Below are 21,865 nucleotides of genomic sequence, written 5' to 3' on the forward strand. Positions count from 1 at the left end.
CCTTTCACGCATGTATAATTCTTTTCAATTCGTTTCGAATTATTTCCTATTAATCGACACCGAATAACGCTTTCAGGGACAGTTCACCGGTTGATCGCGACACTGACCAACAAATAAAAACGTTTTTTCTGTTTAATAATATCCCCCGTGTGACGCAAACAAAATAAACGTACAATTTTTATTACGAGAAAATGTCAGTAAATTTAATTCGATCTTAAAAGATAGAGTCTACCGATTATATGTTTTTATAAGTTTCTTAAAAATAACCCTCGATGCTTTGTAAAATATCTTTCTGACATTTTTGAGTGTAGAAACAATTTAGAGAAATCGTCGAAACGGTTTTCGATTCGTCAGATCGGGAAAATAGCGACGTTGGAATGCCCTAATTTGTCAGTGTCGCGGCTAATTACGGGTACTCGATGGCAGAGATGGGCCGAATTCGAATAACGGATGACGAATAAAGTATAATTATTTCACCGTATAGTTCAGATCGCAATTTTTATTCGACAAAATCGAAAATTAATCTTTCATCACAGAATCATCATTAGTAAATATAATATGTCAATACTACCGATAATACCCTAATAAAAATTCAGCCTACAGTTATATTTATAATTGCAATTGAGAAAGAAGATCGTGCAATTACATATCACAGTGAAAATTAGCGAAGAAGAAGAACCAATATTTCTGGTGGAAATCGGTTGCGCGACAATCGTGTCCCCGTTTACATTTATTCGAGAATAAATCTGTTTGCAAGGGAGAATTCCTGGTAGACTCGTATCTCCCTCGATATCCATGTCACGTGCATTTTTCTGCTCGATCGTTTCATTCAATTTCTCCTTCGATAAACTCGGCCGGGCGTCGTCGCCTTCTTTCGCCGCCGTTAAACCTTCGTTTGCTTCCCTGTATCGCGACAACACCCCCGCGCCTTTCACCCCCAACATTTATCTTCCTTCCTCGTAACTTCGCAGCTACGTCCCTCTTCACATTTCCATTACGACAAGGACCTTAGTACCCACGAGGACACGGCATATTGCATAATAATGAGCCATAAACAGCACAACACGCGGACGCTTTATTTCACCATTTCTGGAGTCTGAAATATCTCGACCCTCTGAAATCACTTCGCGCCCGCTTCCAGTAACTTTCCCCCTCCACGGCTCCCCCTTCCACCCACAACAGACTTAATGCGCGAACTGGTAACTCGTTCGAAACTCGTTCCGGCCGGAGAATATTTCGGAAATATACGTAAATAAATAGTCCCCCCAATAAGAATGGAACTTTCGATCCTCGGGACCGCCATTCTTGTCGTTCGCGAAGTCATCGCGAAGAGACACACACGCGTTTGGGATTATTAAAATTCTTCGTTCGATTTGTGGTCAATGGAATTCAAAATTCGTATTGGGTTGCTCTTTATCAGACATTCCTCGAAAGTGGGGCCATCAATTTAGGATGAAGATACCCAATATGGTCCAGCAAAAGTTAAATTATTTTTAATTTCTAAGCGAAAAAAAGTATTAATTAATTCCGTATGAAATTTTTTTCACGAATTTCTTTCGTCGCGATTATGTTTAAGAATTATTTGAGAGTCCGTGCTATCTGGAAATCGTTTAGAAGCTACGGCGTAAATTTATTCGCGAACGGAAGATTCCTCGAGTCGCCGAGCGGGAAAAAAAAAAGCTAATTAACGAATTAATCTGAAAATTTTTATCCGTTGTTCGGGAAATTCGCCCAAGTTCGGTGACTAATCGCGAACAGAGAACGGAGGGAGAGGTTACGGAGGAAAATGTTCTTCCATTATCGTGGGCCACGCCGCGAGATTGGACGAGGAGAGAGCCGAAGAAGAAAATATTTCTCGACTACGGGGATCGAGCAATGCATATTTGCCAGCACCCGGCGTAAAAAGTTGGAGATACTGTCGTCATAAATAGGGATGTAAGTACCCGCGAGACTAAGCAGACGAAACTCTTATTATTTTGCCGCGTTATAAAGGGTCGGGGAAGCCCGTCGACCGTCGTCTTCTGTGATTTCTGCTCGTTCGCGGGGAAAATAATTTCGCAGAGGCGCGAAAATCTGATTCCCTCGCGTTTTCTCCGCCCTAAGATTCTCGATTTCTATGTTATCTGCTTCTGATTTATTTTACCAGCTGACACGCGAGTCGCCGTATTATCAGCGCCTCGGAACGTTCCTTTTGTTTAATCGCCTTTACAGCCACGCAACTTTCGCGAATATTCGCGCGTGGGATTTTATTTGATCCCGTGCCATCAGTCCTCCTTTTATTTCGACCGTGAATCGTCGTTGTTTCTGTTTGATAAATAATTAGTTTCAGAGTGCTAATTGTGTTCTGTAAAAGTTCATTCAAAGGAAATTGTAAGCCAAGTATATAATTGTGAAAACTAATAAAAGATTAAACTTGTGACAAGAAAGTCATTTTAGAAGCATAAAATTAATTTAATAATAGACTCTGCAGGAAAAACTGAAATTTTAATGAAAATAAATTTTACCAACAGAAAAATATTGGACTCTTTGATTCGTGTTTTACCGGTGCGTCCAACATATTATTTCCCTTCAAAAACCATAAAAAATTCATCGAAGGAAGTTTCTTCTATCTCCAACAGTGTTCAAGATAGCATTAGAGGGTGGAACTTTTAAGGGTAGTTTAAGGGTTCGTCCCTTAAACTTTGCTACCACGGCTAAAAGAAAAAGTATATCCGTTTCAGAATAACCTGTGAAAGCGTTAATAGCACTGATTTCGCATGCCCCCCCCCCAACGCTCACATTCTTAAATTTTATCTTATGTTTTTAAGATAATAAAGTAATGAAACATATAATTATTTTTCACCTCTAAAACGGTGAGATTAAATAAATAAGCGTTTAATTCTATCCAACGTTTAGAAAACATCACCCTTAAAGAAACGTTTACGTTCTCTGTGCTCTCGCGCGCAAAAGGAAGCACTCTGAAGCTTTTTTCGTATGTAATATGCGTGCGAGTGGCATACAGCTTTTTCTGTAAAATGCATTCATGGTCTCGTCAAAAGGGTACGCATAACCGGAAACAGTTGTTACGAAAATGTGTCATAGACAAACATTATTCGAAACGAATACGCTTCGAATCTTTTATTTACTTTTTACTTTGATACACCTTTCGAGTGCATGGTTTTAAAATAACGTAAACGGCTTTGTTTATCGACGGCGGTTCAAGCAACGTTTACAACATTCGTGTGTTATTGTTATTGTTATCTCGAAAAATAATTGCGAAATCTCGACAAACCCAGAGCTTCGCGGAATTAAAACGTTGAAAATACATTTCCTGTTTGTTAACGTCGTTCGGAGTTGCCTGGCATCCTTGGTCGAACATTCTTCCTGTTTATCCAATTAATTATGCTAAGATTTGATTTATTAAGGAGAATATCAGACGGACTCAAACATTCATGAATTATTCCGTGAACTTTCTTCTCGAATCAGGGCGAAAATTTCCACAAACAGGAATTAAACGGTAATTTGTATTCCTCGCGACTATGCTTTCTCTCCGTTTTATTATTTGTGTACCGATGCAGGATATAACGGAGAAAAAATTTTGTGAATCCGGTTTCAGAAATACGAGACATTATTTATTTAATTCGAGCACGGCAAACTAAACATGTTAAAATAGAACTTCCTCTTAAATTTGTTAAAATTATAAATTTGGTGAAGTAATGAAGCAAAAAAAAAGAAAAAAAGAAAAAAAATACCAGTAGATTTGCGTACAGTTTATGTTCAGTTTCCAAGCAACAGCCTGTTAAAATTACGATCCGGATAAAAGGCTGTCGGATATAAAATATAAAAATTTCCACCCTCAGTTTGCGTTTCGAGAAAGCCAATATTTTAATTTGACTTTGTTTTCCCAACAGGGATTAGCGTCGATTATTTGAATAAAGATCGTACATGTTGACCAGTGTAATCAAGTAACGCGCGAACCTAAGTGCGTTTTCTGACCCGTTTGGGTCACGCATTAGCGAAGGGTCGAAGATCATTCTCGAAGGTGAATGCACGGTCAGTTACACGGAGATTATTTGCGGAGAACATAAAACAGTGAAGGGTGTCGTTAAGGGCAGAGAAAGGAGAAAAGCTACGGGCACGTATAACACACAGAACGTAGATGGCTTAGTAATGGGAGCATAGGGGAACCATAATTCCATCGTACGTGCCTATCCATCGAGGGTGCATACGGAGGGGTAGGGGGGCCAGCCCTCGCGGGAAATGCGAGCGTATTAAGAGTCTCGATTTAGGCGGGTTTGATGGATCGGCTGCCACCAAATGGTTACCAACGCCGCCATCATTTTAGGCTCCTGGTCTCGAAAAATAATTCGGTTCTATGATTTTCTCTTCTATTTCTTATTCTTTTCTTACAATCCATCAAAGGCACATCTATCGTGCGTGACTTTAAAAATGACGGGGGCAGACAAATTCATAATTTTAGTTCCTTAAATATTGCAATAGAAATCGTGAATAATTTAAACACAGAATCATAGGTTTGAGCAATTTTTAAATTGAAAATTTAAAACCTGACTTGATAATCCTAATGTTGGCGAAAAAATCTTGTATAGAATAAAGAAGAATTTAAAATATACATCTCATTTACAAGTAATGGTAACCAAAAGTCGTTAGAAATTAAATTACAAATTTTTGAATGTTCAAATTTGTTCGTGCATGGAATGTTTACGAAACGAGAATGAAATGTCGATTTTAATACACGAGACTTGTTAACTCGAAGATTATAGCCGAAGAAACTCTACTTTGCTAAATGTGCCCACGTGAAATCTGTTAAGATTCAGCTGGAGTCATGTGATTAATTAAAGCGAATTACTCGAAGCGAAAGGAAACCGCAATAGATTGAACTAGATGCATGGACACAGTTTTCGATTCAATCGGCAGCTCGGTGCTTAATCAGAAAGCTTCCATCTATACGTTAATGCAAACGAATATATCAACTAGACAACTAGAATTATCAAGTTACTTAGAAGAACCATTAATCCAAAACTTTATGTTTCGCCTCGAAAGGGAGATCGTCACAATATTTGCACCTGAGTTGAACGTAATATCAACGAAATATTATTAAAAAAGGTACAATTTCTATCGAGAATAATACATTAACGAAAGAGTGGAGTACTTAGACTTTATTTAAAGAGGATCTTTGCTTCTTGGGAAGATAATGGAAGACGACTCCTTTAAACATTAATGGTTTTATTTTTCTTGTTCCTAGATCCAAATTTCAAGGAACCCATCGCCAACGTAACTGCGCCAGTCGGAAGGGAAGCGATTTTAGCTTGCATGGTTCAAGATTTAGCTGCATACAAAGTGAGTCACTATAAATAATAAATCGCTAACCTACTAACATACTTATTCCTCATTTGACATATTTCAATCGAGATATTAGAAAAAGATATCATCGTTTCAAACTGTGATTAAAAATTGTTTAAAGCAAGGTTAACCAATTTACTAATGCAGAAGAATTTTATAACAGAAAGTTTACAAGTCGTTCTAAAAATTATCACAGTTCTTAATTTTATCCTCATTTCAGGAGAAACCGTTATCTCGGATCGTTCGAAAAATAATTCGATCAAAAATTATTTCGAATCGAACATTGCGCGTGCAAATATTTTATAACATTTATGGAGAAGTTCTTTCTCGTTGCACGCACATTTTTACAACAGGCTCGGAGGAATAACTCCTGAATAAGTAGCCAAGAAATTGCCACGAACTTCTCAGGCGTCGGTTTGTTCCTGTGTATGTCCTTTACGATAACAGGTATTTAAATTACTGTAAATCACTTTAAATGGTATGGCGCGACCGAATACAGGACAACCGTGAAAGAAATTAAAGCTTATTAAAAAGCAAGAGCAAGACAAAAATTAAATTACACTTTACTAGGGTTCGTTCGATCCATTCTATTCGCGAATCTGGTGCACGAAAACTTGAATTATGAATTTAAAAGAAACCTTTGCCTGTTTGGATTGCAAGATTCACAGATCTCTTCCAGATTTTTATTTCTCTTTCATTTGTTTTTTTTTTAAATTCCTTCGTCCAGATGATCTATTCTCTTACAATAGGACTCAGTTCGTTGCTCTTTAACGGTGCTATGCCGGATAAGAAATTTTTGACGGGGGTAACGCAACCAGTTACCAACTTCTAAGAGATAGCAAACAGTAGCCGAGAGAGTTTGAAGCACGCAGAGAAATCAGCGAATGCCGGAATTCCGGGTTAAGGTGAACATTCTGCGCATATTCGCGGCAAAGACGTAGCCAGAGAACCAATGGCGGAGCTATTCGAAGATCTGTAATTTATAGAAGTCCCGTAAGTCCGGTTCAGCCGATCGGAGGTTAGGTAGATCGACGCGCTGTGTTTTCAAGTGGGCAAACACTCGAGCCTTATCCGGATTCCATCGAGACGGCATTCTTAGCCCTCGTGCATCATTCCGTAATTAGTGGCTTTCCGGGGGAAACATTAGCAACCGAACGTTTTCCTCGGAGCCATCGAGATCCACTATACAGTGTGTAACTCGTTAAAAAATAAAATATCTCACATTTACGTTTCATTTTCGTTAACCGAGACGGAAATAATTTAAGCGTTCTGGTTAAACGGGACAACCTGTATAAACTCGATAAGATTGACCGTGCCCCAGACGAGTATCCGTTTTTATCCGTTCGCGTAATTTTGCTAATTAATTAACTAATTGCTTCGGTGAATGAGGGAGACTCTTGAGGCTCGAGATAGTCGGTGACAGGGAGACGAGTGGATAGGGTAGAAAGGAGAAGAAACAGAGAGAAATTCACTTAACTTTTTCGTAGGCGGTTAACGGGGTCAACGGGTTAAACAACCTTTCTGGATATCTATGCTCCGGATTCCTTTTTTTTCTTTTTTATTTTTTTTTTTTTTTTGCTCCCGAGCACTTTTAGTAATACCTATCTGCGCCGACAGAGCCTCAGCCGCGTTTTAAAATATCAGTAGTTGGTTTTAAGTAATGGGCTTCAATTAAAACCGGCAGGGAACGTCGAGGAAACCCGTGGAAATCTATCAAAGGTCCTTTTCAACAATAAGATTCCCGGGGACACCGTGGCTGTCAGGAATAATTACGTTTCGCCAGGCACCGGTTCCGCTCCCGTTAAAAAATGACACCGACCTTTAGTGTAAAACGTTAATTGCCACTATCCGAAGAACAGCGCAGAAATATCGCAAAAAGCTCGGTTACCATCGCGCGAAACGTAAAAGAAATACAATTAATTCGGAGAACAATGTCTTCGGGTGTAATATTAAAGCGTTTTGTACTCGTTTCGTGTCTCCTGAACAGTATAATCGCTTTGGAAAAGAAATCGCCAGATATTTTAGTCGAAATAAATATTAAGAGTCCCCGAATGGAAATTTACTCGAAAAGCGATTCGTCGCCGGTTCGTTAGAAACGCGATTCATGTTCGAGCCGTGCCCTTTTCTACGGGATTTAATTATTTAACACGCGGAATACTTTTACAATCTCATTAGCATATGATAAAACAACCTAGTGAAATTTGAGCGCGAAACCGGAGTTTCCGAAAATGCACGTAACATTTTACGAAATTGCCCCTTCGTTATAACTGACTTGCAATTCACACCAGACGCTTTGATACTAACTAATATGAACGCCAGCTGTTTCAGTTAATTTCACGTATTTTATGAAATTACCGTGTTTCCGTCTCTACATTTATAGGAGACGTATTAAATTTATGCCGCGATACGAACAATGCGAAAGTGTATAAATTCGAACATACGGAACGATGAACGAGAGCTTTGTCTTGCAAAGTCGCGCCGCTAAAATTGTTTATTTGCAATTTGCATTGTGTAAACAAATAGGGAAATCGTTTCCTTTCGTTTCGACTTCGATTGTTTTTCTTTAATAAAATAGTCCAGGAACCATTTTTTTTTTTTTTTGGTATTAAATTAAAATAGTCTGACAAGCAAAGATCGATTCTCAAAATCGAAAGTACGCGTTTAAAAAACTATCCATCGTTCCAGGTTCGGACTGGAGGAGCTCTGGACAATTTCTTGACCGCGTTCCTTATTTTTAGCATCTTAAATTTGAAGTATGCGCGTCGAGGAGCTCGAAATGGCGGGCGAATTCTGATTAAAGCAGTTTCGCGACGGCGAGAAATATAAAAATTTCAAGTAACCCGTGGGGTCTCCGTCGCGCGGAAAATAATGCCAAGTTTCGCGCGATGCAAGCAGTTTGCGGAATAACCAAAATGCATCGCGAGCGACCGGAACTTGGCAAATGGCCGAACGCGTGGAGCCGCCAATTAGCTTCACCGACGAGTTCCCTGGCAGGCTTAGGACAAAACGCACTTTCCTTTTTCGTAATTCCCGCTCCCTTTCTGTTCCCACGTCGCGTTCCCATATGCTCTGCCCGCTGATAAAACCTAACCACGGTCTTGTGAACGAATACCAGCCCGAGAGAGGCCAATATGGCGCGCGAGGTAGAATTCTGCGCGTGCGTTTCGTTTAAATCAATTCTACGCCCGGGACGTTTGTTGCAAAAGTAAGTTGCAAAAATAGAAAATACCTCGTTAGTGTCGTGTCGATTAATAATCGTGTATTTAACAAATTTCCATGTCGGTTTCCATCATGAAATTTCTTCTTAATAATTTACACCGGTCCGGTTTGTATTTGCGAATAAGGAATCTGAACGTTGTGAAACAACTGGTAAATACGATGCAATATTTACTGTTACTTCCGACATCTTATTTCCACGCCAAGCACGAGTGGAAACCCTTACGACTGTTAATCTTCTTAATACACAGATGTCGATCATTTAGTATAATTTACGTATGACCGCAATTCGTACTGGCTTTTAAACGATGCTAATCCTGTTTCGTAACCTTTCCGGTCTTCGTTCGGCGAGTCTCAGCTTGTTTATCGGACTAAACAATGTTTAACTGCGTATTCGGTGTGTTGAATGATTTTAAAGAACAAGGAAACTCATCTAAAAAATTTTCTAAATAGTTGCTTCGAGGGTTGAAAATCTGTTGAAAATTATTCTCGATTTAAATGAGAGTGACAGCTAGACCGCGGATCTTTATGCATTCATAGGAAATTAAAATGTTTGAAATATAAGAAATGCTTAAAGTAAGATACGAATTATTATATTTAGGGGTTGAGACATTCCTCTACAAAGCTCCCATTTCATTAATTTTATCAATAAAAATATGAATTTTCATAAAAATCCACAGTCTAGTGATAACTATAGAGGCGTACTATAGTCGTTGGCGTCATCAAAGATTGCAGGCTGACAATTGGTTGCAATAAAGTTATACCTAGGGGATGTTTAGTGTACGCCATTAACATGTTCATTAGGTATTACAAACAACCGATCGAAACGGTGCTGGAGGAGCGTTGTTATCCTTGGATCCTGATGCTGGCAGTCTTCCGACATTGTAACAGCCGTTACCCGTCATCTTAATGCATAACCGGAAGACTGAGCGACGCACCAGCGGCTTATAAACGGCGCGATTATTCCAACCTGACCCATCCACCCCTTTCCAATGTCCCCTAGCTCAGCAACGGTAACCTATCTCCCTCGTCCAGAAGAGTATAACGTCCGTTGCAGGCTGGCCTGCCTAGCCTTTGTAAATACATCCATTTGAATTTCATACCACGACTTGGCTACGAAAATACTTTCCAATATCTTCCCTTCCGCTGATCTTTCAGCGTCGCTGAACGCGTCACTCCTTTACGATAATTTTTCCAATGAAATCGACGCAGGGATATAGGAAACCGTGTTTCACTACTTTATTTTGCCTATAACTATTTATTAACCCATTTACTTTGCATCGATACGATTCCTATCTAACACAATATACGATTCGATTAATTATTTTTCGCCAAAGTTATTTTTTACTCGAAATTAAATTCTGAGTTTGATTTTTCTTAGACAGGATACTGAAGATAACGTGGTTCGCGTTAACAATTATTTGCGTTCAAATGAGAACGACTAAAATAGCGTTAGCCAAATATATAAATTATTTATAATTTAAAAATATAGAATTATTAATTTGCCAGAAGTGCTATGTTGTTGAATTTGTGATTTATCGACGAGGAATTTTCAAAGAGCTTCAGACCATTGTCGAAGGATGTATTTGCGAATTTAAAATTTAAATCAATCTTAAGTATGTATGAGACGTTCTCCCTGGTCACCGTATAATGTGTACACAAGATTTATGTAGGATGTGCAAGAGATAAACCCACCTTAAGGAGGCTTTTTGTCTAGTTGGCCAATTATTAATAAGTTTGTAAAGTTTTAAGTAAAAATTGATATCCATGAGACATCCACAGATTTTTAACCAAGTGGAATAGTTTTTTGGGACACCATAATATGTGTTGATTTACGATAGAGTTGATGGATTTGAATTTCTCCTGACATTATCGTACTATATTAGAAAAACGATTGTTTATCGAATATTTCTCGTATCGCTGTGAAGTAATTTTGAAACTAGTCGCTCCTGACTACGATAGTATTCGTGTCAGATTGGATTCCATCCACATTTTTCTCTCCAATCACGTGAAATTGCGTTCACGCGAATGTTTGAATGCAATTCACGCGTTAGAAATGAAAAATTGAGACGAGTGTAAAGTACAATTCCAAAACAAAGGTCGAACAGCCGCCAATAACTTTCGCAGGTTTATTAATCTGGGGAAGTATTGTGCAAGTATTACACAATATGCATGCAGCGGTGAAACGTAAATTAGTGGACTAATTCTCTGATGACGAACGTGACATTTTGTTTGATGAAATTTTACAATTGAGAACCAAATACAGTTCGTTATCACATCATAATTGACAATTGTATCTGTTATGTATTTCGCGAGCCAATTCGCACGTTCCTTTTCGTGCTGTGCAGATTGTGTCATGCAATTGGGACGGATTATATCTCGAATTTGACGGGAGATAGAAAATTATTGCATAGGAGAAAGTTGAATGGAACGATAACGTCTGTTTTTCATAAATTTCAACGCCCGAAAAATTCAAATGCTGTAATTAGTACGGAGAATTTAAGCATGTAAATTTTGTAAAACAACTGAACTCGCTCGCACGAATATGTCGGTTAATTAACAAATACCGTGAAGGGCGTTAGTACAGCATAAGCGTAATAATATCGAAGATTCCGGTCAGGATGCTTGAATTTTGGCTCCCTGCAACATTTTCCAGACTTTACGTACTGCGTTCCCTATTTGGTTTATCTCTTCAATGAACGTTGCATCGTTCCATTTATGCGCCATTTTAGAAAGGATAAAGATCAGCTAATTTCTCCACTAATGTTCGATCTAAATGCATATTTGTCCCACGAGTACCGGAAACAAAATTCCGTTGTAGTCGTAATTACGAGCGCCGGAGAATTTACTCTTAACCTACGTTTCTGCGATAATTACAATTTGGCTAATCGTGTGATAAAGGAGTACGGAGAAACGATAGGGGAATTTCGGATAACGCGAGCATCGTGGATAATGCGAACACCATTGCTTCAGAGGATTCTGTCTAGTCCGGGGACCCAAATATTGCAGAATATTCGACAAATTTCCTGGAGAAATTGCCTATGTTAATTTCAAATTTCTATTATCGTTTATTATTATATTCGAAAGAATTGCAACGTGGTAAAGACGAGTCTCGGAATTTTTTGCTTAAGCAACAGATTTGAAAATTAGAGAAAGCTGATAATAATATTTTCCACAAATTTTGTTTGAGTACTTTCGAGGCCACTTCTGGAACACTAATCGGTACAAAAATTCTCTATCGTGGATTATAGAACGCGAGGCATACGAAAGAAACAGTATAGCACGATAATGGAATAGAATATGATTGCTGAAAGTGGCGTGATTCGTTTGCGATACGAGCATGCGAGCGTAGATAGCGTTGGAACGATGCTATTGCGGAGCACGTGGTTTCGCCGCATTGCTTTAAAAATTGGCGTATCATCGCGACCTGTACGTTCCAACGTTATTCCACACAGGATCTTTCCTTGTTTATTTGCTTTTGAAGAATCCCTTTGGAGAAAATTAAATTAAATTAAATAAGGTAAAATAAGACAGTGTTCCACTCACACGGTCGATTAGTTTCGAAGCTTTTCGAGTAAATGAAATTGTACAAATACGATACATTGCACGGATAATTAACTATTAATCTCACGTTGAGAAGAGTGTGATACTAAAACTCAGTGTTTCCCAATTTTTTTTGTTTATTACAACTCAGGCTATCAGTAGAAATAAATATTTTTATCAAGGTGCTAAAACAGAGTATAAGGTGGTCCTACGTATAGAAACAAGTAAAAAAGAAAGAATAACATTTTTTCATTCGAGGTCCTGTTTTCGAGAAAATCGACATAATGGGAACAAGTAGAAAAAACGGATATTGGTCGGACGCCGTCCGACATGTCGTACGGAATTTCACTTGTTTCAGAAAAGATTTCAAATTACCTCGAAAACGAAGACCCCTACGAAAAAATGTTACCCTTTCTTATCGACTTGTATTCACGCGTAGAATCGCCCTGTGTAATAGAAAATCTAATATATTTTATTATTATTTTACATTGTAGGAAATGGTTGCAAGCACTAACGATGGAACATTATTTAAAATACAGGGAGCTCGAAAATTAAAAATGCTGCAAGTCGTTCGAACAAAAGTACTTGAGGGAAATACTAAACACGGAGTTCCTCGAATCTCTCATAACTATGAAACAAGTTTTAATTGCACTGGCAAGATACACACTCGATACTCATTAGACCGAAACGGTACGAAAATTCTTCCTTTGCATCGTAGCAACTGTTCCACCACGTAGTCATTAAATGTTATTCCGGAGTATCAGATGCTCGAAATATTTACTTTTCACTCCGCCACTCGAGCGTACCATAATTACGGTATTAATCTTCCGTTTATCGCATCGCACATCAAAGCGTTCAACAAATTCTCGTTAATTTTGTTGTTTCACCTCGTTGCCTCTCAATCGCTCGGAAATGAGCAAGTTGAATTACACTCTCACGAGGCTACTTGACGTTTCATACTGCGCGTCTTGCAAGGGGATCGCCATAACACGTCATCGATTTTAACATACGTTATTTGATCGTTTAATTGCTCAATCCTTCTTTTACATGGTAAATATTTTTTTTTGTCAGATACATTACGTTCAAACTTATTAATAGAATCCTTCCGGTGCTATAAAACAACGATAGTTATTGTTACTTCGACTGTAGAAAGTCTGTTCGTAAACTGTTTGGAAAACGAATTTTGCAAACATCTAAAAATGCTACAAGACACCTCTGTCTTTTTCTGTGTAATGTAAACTCTTATTTGACGTTTCAAAATATTAGTTAATATTCAAAATTACTACTTGTTTAATCGAAATAATTGGAAATGAGAATTTAATTGAAACGTACTCATCGTCCAACATCATCTCTGTTCCTTTCTTTTTCCAAATCATGCTGAAATTCTCCATCTTCATATTAACGCCTGTTTTAGTTACATAGAAGTTCTGTGGTCTTACAAAGTAGATTCTCCACCAGTACGATGAATAAATAAATATTCAAGCACCCAGGTTCCCACAGAATAGTACTCTATTCTTTAGGGTATCACAGTAGGGATTCTGTAGTCTCACGAAATTGGTTCTCCGCCATTACGATGAATAAATGAATATTCAAGCACCCGGGTTTCCCCAGAATAGTACTCTATTCACTAGGATATCACAGTTGGGATTCTGTGGTCTCACAAAATGGGTTTCACCCGTACAATGAGTAAACAAATAAATACTCAAGCACCCGTGATGCCACAGAATAGTACTCTGTGGTCTGGTTAGAGCTATTTACCCAACGGGAGCGGGTGTTTCGGGAGTTGCGGCGGGTCCTTTATCGCAGTAACCGAGTATTCCCTCTTGTGAGTCGTCTAGCGACCTGGCGGTAGCGCGAGGAACTAAATTTCGGGCGACCCGTGTCACGCGAGCGGATGTACTTACTTGTAGGTGGCTGTGTCACCTGGCGATAATTACACGGTATTAAGAGTGACGCGTTTCGCGGTGCCTAGCAACCTGGCACCGTAATTAGGTACCGCAGAATGCCACATCACATGTTCATGGAGACGATAAGAAGTTTGGAGTTCTATAGGGTTTTCCAATGAGAGCGATAGAACTTTCAATTGTCACAGACGCCATGTTTGTAGACGCCAGTAGAGGTTTAGAAGTTAGCGTGGATAGACACACGGTTCCTCGACACATTAATATTATTAAAATTCTTCGTTTAGTAGACAAATTCGAAACCACTGGTTCGGTTGGAGGAGGGGAATATCGCTAATTCGAGGGTAAGTGTTACTGAGTATCCAGATTTGTAGATACAGAATTCTATGTTGAGAATGTTTCTATATGTATATTAAAAATATTTAGAATTTTTTTCCTAACATTGTATACGTCTTTCCGGACAGTGAAACTAGGTTTCCACATTTTTGATATAACGATAAGAGGTGGAAATATTTTGGTGTCCTGGTTTTCGCGACTCGGGCTGCACACAGAGATTATTTTATAATTAATGGGTGCTGTTGGTGATTTACGATTACGTTATTAGTTTGCGTAGTGCAACTGTGCATTCGGATCACGAATCAGTACATCAGTCCTGTTTGATCTTCGTCCTTTTGTGCATAACCGGAACGGGAAGACGTAAAGGAAGCTTTTGACTCGGGGTTTGTTGAAGAGGAAAAGGGAGAGTGGCGAGGAGGATTCCCGAGACCACTCTTGTATGACATTTCGTACTGACATTTCGGGACGTTCCTTTGGGATAGCAACTAATGCTCCGCCAGCCGTAGATTACTTTGAAGACCTTAATGAACTTAATATCTCTGTCATTACGATAACTTACTATCTAATATACATATTACTATATTAATTGCGTAACATACATTTGATGACCCACCATCTACTCATTTACGTGTCGAAAATGTAATTTACGCTGGCTCCTTTAGCCATCCTATTTATAAAATTCAAAATATATTGTCTACGTTTCTCTGTACTACAATTTTTATATTTTTTTTTTGGTCCTTTTTATGGATTATAATTTTCCTGGTGTTATTACTAACACTGGATCTGTGTCTCTAGTCTGGATTATTGATGACAGTTTTCTATTTTAAAGACAATTGGTTAATGTTAATATGAAATTTCTCTTATTATACTTGTAAATTCTTTATTTATAAATTTCGATAATTTCACAAGTTATTATTGTCATTTATTGAAAACCAAAACTTTAGAACTTTGGAAAAAATAGTTTACACGGGTCGAAATGAACGAAAACATGTAATTTACGAAAAACAGAAAAATTCCAAAATCTTATAAGCTGAACGTTCAAGTAAAAATTGCCTAAATACAATAAAATTACTATTTTATTTCTACCTGATAAATTCAGGCTAATCCACATAGTTTGAACTGTTGTGTGAGCCAACAAAATGGTTCCGAAATACAAGATTTTATACCAAATATATATCTGTCTATAAATATCGTTACGAATGATAATACATTACCATTACACTGTACAACGAAACTAAATGTGGCGCAGACACTTTTGATAAAGAGCCGCAGGAGTAGTTCACCCCATGTTTTATTGGTGCTTTTATCCTGTAATATTTCAGGTTTAGAGAGACGAAGTAAGTACACATTATACGTATAAAGCTGTAATGGATTCCAATATATTATGGAAGACGTGTTTCAGGAGATTGCTTAAAGATAAACCTACTGAAGTATCAATATAATGGTTACGATTTAGAATAGATGTTAACTTATTTTTTCATTGCTACGCAAAGTCTATTTCGCGATTAAAAATAATATCAAACTACTACGGAAATAAAAATTTTAAATATAATTCTTACAGGAATTAAATTATTTAAAAGTTCAGTAAATTTGACAGATCGAATTTTCGACCCTCTAAAAATTAATAAAATATCAAGCGTGTCAAGAAAATGAACTAGACTCTATATATTAATTTCACCGTATATAAATCTGTTTTATACTCGATAAATAACCCCATTCTCTGCTTTAATTATTTTTGGCATTACTTCAGAAGCGCGTAAGATTTCACGACCAAAAGCTTTCGGTAATAAAAACAATTTATTACATGCTCAAGTTGTTCCTGGCCTATAAAAATTGCATTAATCGAACCGAGCAAAACCGTTGTAATCGTTCCCGTAAATAAACTCGACCGTCGCGGTAATTAGAAGCACAAATTTCAATTTTCATAATTTAAGGGAAAAAATGCAAGTTCTACCTGGTATCTGAAAGTGTAATTCGCCAATGCAAGGCATTTACCTGTCGTTAATGAAGTTATACCAGAACTAAGTTTCAAAGTAGCTCAGTACAGTTATCGAACAACTTAAGAGTGGTTCCCGTAAACGAGAATCGACCCTGGAAAGTTGAGGGCGAGACGGTTGGGATGACTTGCCAGTGGTTAGTGGTTTTCCTAACTTTATTTCAATGCAGACGAACGAAGTGAAACGTCTAGTAGCCTGGTGAAAGGTTCGATTCAAAATTTTTGTCCACCACCGATCGAGTCGCCATTTAGATTTTTTTTTGGACGGTATATCCAAGAACTTCGTCGACTGAACAACGTGGGAACGACATACTATTGCACCATTGGGGCCCTAACAAATTATCGTTAACAGAAATTGCACCGTGTGTACTTCGAATCGACTCGTCGCACGGAAAGTTACTAGATTCGCGTCTTCTGATTTCGAACCGAACTTCCAACGGGGTCTTAATTAAGGATATATGGCGAAGCAGTCTTGTTTTTCAGGTAGTTTGCTAGTTAAATGCAACTAGACGACTAACTAGCCAAAGTTTCGAGCCATGAAATTTCAGTGTCGAAACTAGTACTCGTCACAAAGGCAAACTTCAAAAATACTACTACTTTTAGAGCACGCCTGACCCACTTTTTCCACGTTTTTGAAGTACACAATTTTTGTTCGATGCTATTGTAGTTACGAGAATTTAAACGTCGTGTAATATTCTTTGGAAAGAGGGTTCGTTGGGTAATAATATATGACGTTTTGTACTGGGAATAATTGAGTAAAACGTTTCAGCGTATCAGTTTCTGTGTTTTACATTACTTTCTGTATAATTTACATACTTTAAAACGAGCTTTATATATTTCTGTCAATCAGTGGTTACAGGACTATTTTGATACGATTTTTATACTATTCAATATAATCATTTTGAAATAATTAGATTGCACAGGTTGTTCAAGAATGTAGAAAAATATTCAATGCCACGTTAAATACGAATATTGTTTCAGAGTTTCCAAACGATATTTTTTCAATTCTTTATATTATTTGTGTTCAATTAAAAATATCTACAAATACGAAAATGAATAATAATATAATACGTATAAATCAAATAAATAAAGGTAATATAAAAACTGAAATCGCTTAAATAGAAGTAAATAAATAGATTGTCCATGGAAAGGGTGGTTTAAAACTTTCATGGATGAAAGTTTGTGGGTCGATATTAATTAATGTAAACACTGGTACGGCGCGTGGGTGGGCTCGCAGGGAGACGTCTGATTAGTCGAACAGCTTGTTTGACTGATTTAGCTTCGGATCGTCGTTGGGGAATCACAAGTTGACGGAAAGTATACAGAGAACCGAGACAGGTGGAACTAGTCCAGGACTCTCGGATGCAGATATCAAACCTCGCGCCTGTAAATCTGCCAGAGACCGGTGTGAAACGGTGGGTGGTTGGATTAGGAGGTAGAGGTCGAGGACTGGTCGACCACCTAGTCGGAAGCACACCATGAACTATTGCATTTGATATCCACTCCGATGAATGGAAACGGTGAACCCATATCCATGGTTGGCGCCATCTCTGGCCACGATGTACGCGAATGTAGGTATAATGCCCTTCCATGCTTCCGCCAAGTATGATAACCAAGTATTTACGGCTTCTCCTGCGAATTTCTGTAATTTACGGAGACACTGCACCACCGACCGTCCGCAACTATGCGTCACCTGTTATTTTTAATACCCGGATCTTACCACTTTTTCACACTGTTTCTATTAAAACTCGGATTCAAACCTCTCTCTATTCAGTGCACAAAAATATTGATTACAATTAATTTTACCAATACACGACGATATCCAAGCAATATTAAATCTTGTTTGCTCGGTGGAGGCTTTAGTTTTATAAGAAAAATCAGGACTGAAGCTTTATTTGACTATTTATAGAGTAATTATAGCGGAGATTGTACTCGACTTCATATCCCCTTGCGCCATTTATCGACAATAATTATATAGGGTAGTAGAATAGGGTGAGGGTGATTCTACATGTAGAAACAAGGAAAAAAGAAAGAATAACATTTTTTCGTTCGAGGCCTTGTTTTCGAGAAAATCGTTATAATCGAAACAAGTAGAAAAATCGGATATTGGTCGGACGACGTCCGACATATCGTACTGAATTTCACTTGTTTCAGAAAAGATTTTAAATTATCCCTACGAAAAAATATTATCTCTTCTTTTCGACTTATTTTCACACGTAGAATCACCCTGTACAATAGAAAATCTAATCTATTTTACTTCGTATTCCCTTGCACCATTTATCGACCATCTCGTGTCCCCATTACTGACCAACGATATTCCCTGTACATAGAACAAATTTTTGTACAAATATTCTACATTCCTACTTTTTTACTCATACATTGCATTACTAATGCAACACGATTTCACTCTGATAGCTCTAATAACCACGTTCACCATAACTACCAAAACAAAACAATAATTTTATCATTCATCAGTCTACTTTTGCTTCTCAGAGGAATTTCCGCATTTTTTACCCTTTAATCCATCCGATACTCCAAATATAATTTAACAAATAAATATAAAAGTTGTAAGAACCCGCCATGCGAGAAAATTTTCCTGGAATCAGTGAAACGATTACGAAAATTTACCCCCCGGGCAAGAATTCGCCCGAAATTACCGAGAGCAACTCTTCTCGAACGGGTTTCGGTTAAATCGGCCTAACCGCGCGGAAAGAAAGGGAAAAGAAGAGTAAACATTCTTCCTTGCTGGCTGCACTTTGGCGCGAGTCGACGAAGAAAGGGAAAAGGGCTGGCGAGGGCGGGGGGGGGGGGAGGAAATGGAAAGCCGAAAAGCCCGGGCGCGCGTTGGCACAAAAGCGCGGCTGTTGGCCCGCAGTAAATCAACCTGTTAAGAAAATGTGATCTGTTTGTAGAAAAAATGGCCGAAAGTAGCGAGAAACTATTCACACGGGGACCGCATTGAGGTTGTTTCGTCTGCCGACGTTGAATCGTTCGCGTCTGTATTTCCGTGCTCCCCTTTGTGACGGGGGATACGAGCATGCGATCACGTATTTTCCACGCTCATATGCACAGAGCTGTCTCTGTATTGGTGCTAGCAATATTTTCATTCGCGGCGCGTACCGGTCTACCTTCAAAGGCGAAGTATAATGGAATTGCCATTTCGGTGGGCAAACATTTATCCCGAGGTATCTTTTAGGCTGTAATTTCTAGAGTGACACGACCCTTGTGACTTTTGCCTCTGGCGCTATAAACCCACCCCCCGACCAAAGACAACGTCCCTCTTTAAGATTTCGTTCATGATTTCTTTAGAAATTTTTTGTCAAACTAGAGTATTCTTTTTTTTTGATAAATTTGCATCTACAGTTGTAGCTCTAGCTCTCGAGAGTATCCACGATTTTTTTTGTAGAAAAATATTGAAAATTATAGAAGTTACGACGAATTCAAGGTAGCCATCTTGAGTCTCGACGTATTATTAAATATCTTTCGCAATTTTTATTGTTTCATGGTGAAAAAATTTGTGTGCATTATTGAAGGATGAATAGAAAAGGGGGTAGAATCACTCTTGGAAAAGGTTTACGGTTTTCTTGGAAAAATTATGTAAAAATAGCTTATTTTTGTTTCTAACGATATGACTAATTTTTTAATGCGTAGGTGTAACTTTTTCAATCGTGAACCTGTATTTCCTATTACGAAATAATTTGTATAGCCTAGAATTATCTAATTGCGTGCTCGATATAGATTTTGCACTGTTTGCACGCAAATTTACAAGTAAACTTCGTATTTCGCTGGCGAGCTAACCTTCTGTGTGATTTGGAATAATTTTGCTTTCGTGTTCATTTAATTACGTTAACAAATGCCTACAATTGTATTAACAAATACTGTAAGTGGTACACGACTGTCAATATTATATATAAAGTGCAAACCGATACATTATAGTATTACTAATTATTCCAAGCAAACAATTTATCTGAAAATTCATTTAACGAACGTGAAATAAATATTAATTAACCTTTGGAATAGATGTAAATTATAAAATACTCTTATATTAAATAAAACAATCGTTCGTATTAATTGCATATTTTTCTTCAATTTTATCAAATTTCCACTAACCTTGCTGCTGGTTAAAGCAAAAGAAGCTATCAGAGAACGTACAAATAATTTTTGCAATACGTTATCGATTTCTTAAGAATATTCTGTCAAGCGATAGAATGTTTGTTATCAGAAAATTTTCGTTAAGAAACGTCTAACGAAGACCTTAAAATCGATACTTTAATATTTAGTTATTGATCCCGACAGTTTATGAGCCGATCCAAATTGCCAGTTAGATTGGCAGCTCGATAGTTGAACGGAGATCGAATGAAAATATTTTACTAAAATACAGAATGCCACGGAACTGATTGACGTACAAAATGTTTACGCTGATATATTTATTTCCTCTTGCAAGTTCCGTTAACTAGTTAAGTTCATATCCAGGGTCCTGAAATACCTCGAATAACTCAACCGTTCGAAGTTTCGAATCAGTACGGTGTATTTTACTTTGAATTACATTTGGACGTTTAGGGAGACTGTTCCGCGATTCGTTAATTACGTCCCTGCTTCCTTGAAGCAATTTTGTACGAGGAGTAGACGTTAACGCGAGGAACAGTTACGTTCCAGACACGCATAAGACGGGACTCGGATACTATTTCGGGCTTTACACTTGGAACAATTGAAACGTTAAACATATACGATCGAGAAGTTTAATTCGATATTAAATAATTCATGTAGACACGTATAAGAATGTAGAATACAATCGAAATGTCGTATTTAAATTATAATAAATAATAGCTAGACACCGAGAGCTGTGATTTATTCAGTTTTAAAAATATTACGATTCAAACTTGATATTAACGACTTCTTATCTATAAATTACATATTGCATTGAATGGTTGAGTATAAAAGATCGTTCCTTAAAATAAAATCTTCGTCCATTTTCCTAATGTTTTCGATTTTAGAATTTCAACCCTTTTAATTGTATAACGAAATGTTTTATTTTGATTTGAAAAAAATGAACAGATGCAATACTTGTGGTCACGGGGTGACTGCTAGTGTTTAGATTGTAAATTGAGAATGATTGTGATGTTCCTTGGATGTTTTATTTATTACAGAAACGTGTAATATGTTGCAGGTAGCGTGGCTGCAAGTAGACACCCAAACAATACTGACAATAGCCAACCACGTTATTACGAAAAACCATCGGATAGCCGTCTCCCATAGCGATCATCGAACATGGTTTCTCCACATACGAGAAGTAAGAGAATCGGACAGGGGAAGGTACATGTGTCAGATTAATACGGACCCAATGAAAAGTCAAACTGGTTATCTGGAAGTTGTCGGTGAGTATCACGTGATTTTTTACTTTTCGGACGTAAAATCCCCATTAGTTTCACCCTTCAACAATTGGAACGAAATATATATATCGTAAACGATAGAATGTTAAAATAATTATTTCAGTTTCGAACGTAGGACGAGCAATACCGGTTCAAAGTATGTA

General features: G+C 37.8%; 1 protein-coding gene across 3 annotated transcripts in view; it reads left to right on the forward strand.

Moving 5' to 3' along the window:
- LOC143351836 (lachesin) overlaps window positions 1-21,865 on the forward strand; it is a 200,984-nt gene that overhangs the window by 145,955 nt on the left and 33,164 nt on the right. For all 3 annotated transcript variants that reach the window (XM_076783838.1, XM_076783839.1, XM_076783840.1), the window contains 2 exons: window positions 5,243-5,337; window positions 21,500-21,707. In XM_076783838.1, the coding sequence (XP_076639953.1) occupies window positions 5,243-5,337; window positions 21,500-21,707 (303 nt within the window). The remainder of the gene's footprint in view (window positions 1-5,242; window positions 5,338-21,499; window positions 21,708-21,865) is intronic.

The sequence above is a fragment of the Colletes latitarsis genome, chromosome 2, assembly GCF_051014445.1.
Source record: "Colletes latitarsis isolate SP2378_abdomen chromosome 2, iyColLati1, whole genome shotgun sequence".
NCBI lineage: Eukaryota > Metazoa > Arthropoda > Insecta > Hymenoptera > Colletidae > Colletes > Colletes latitarsis.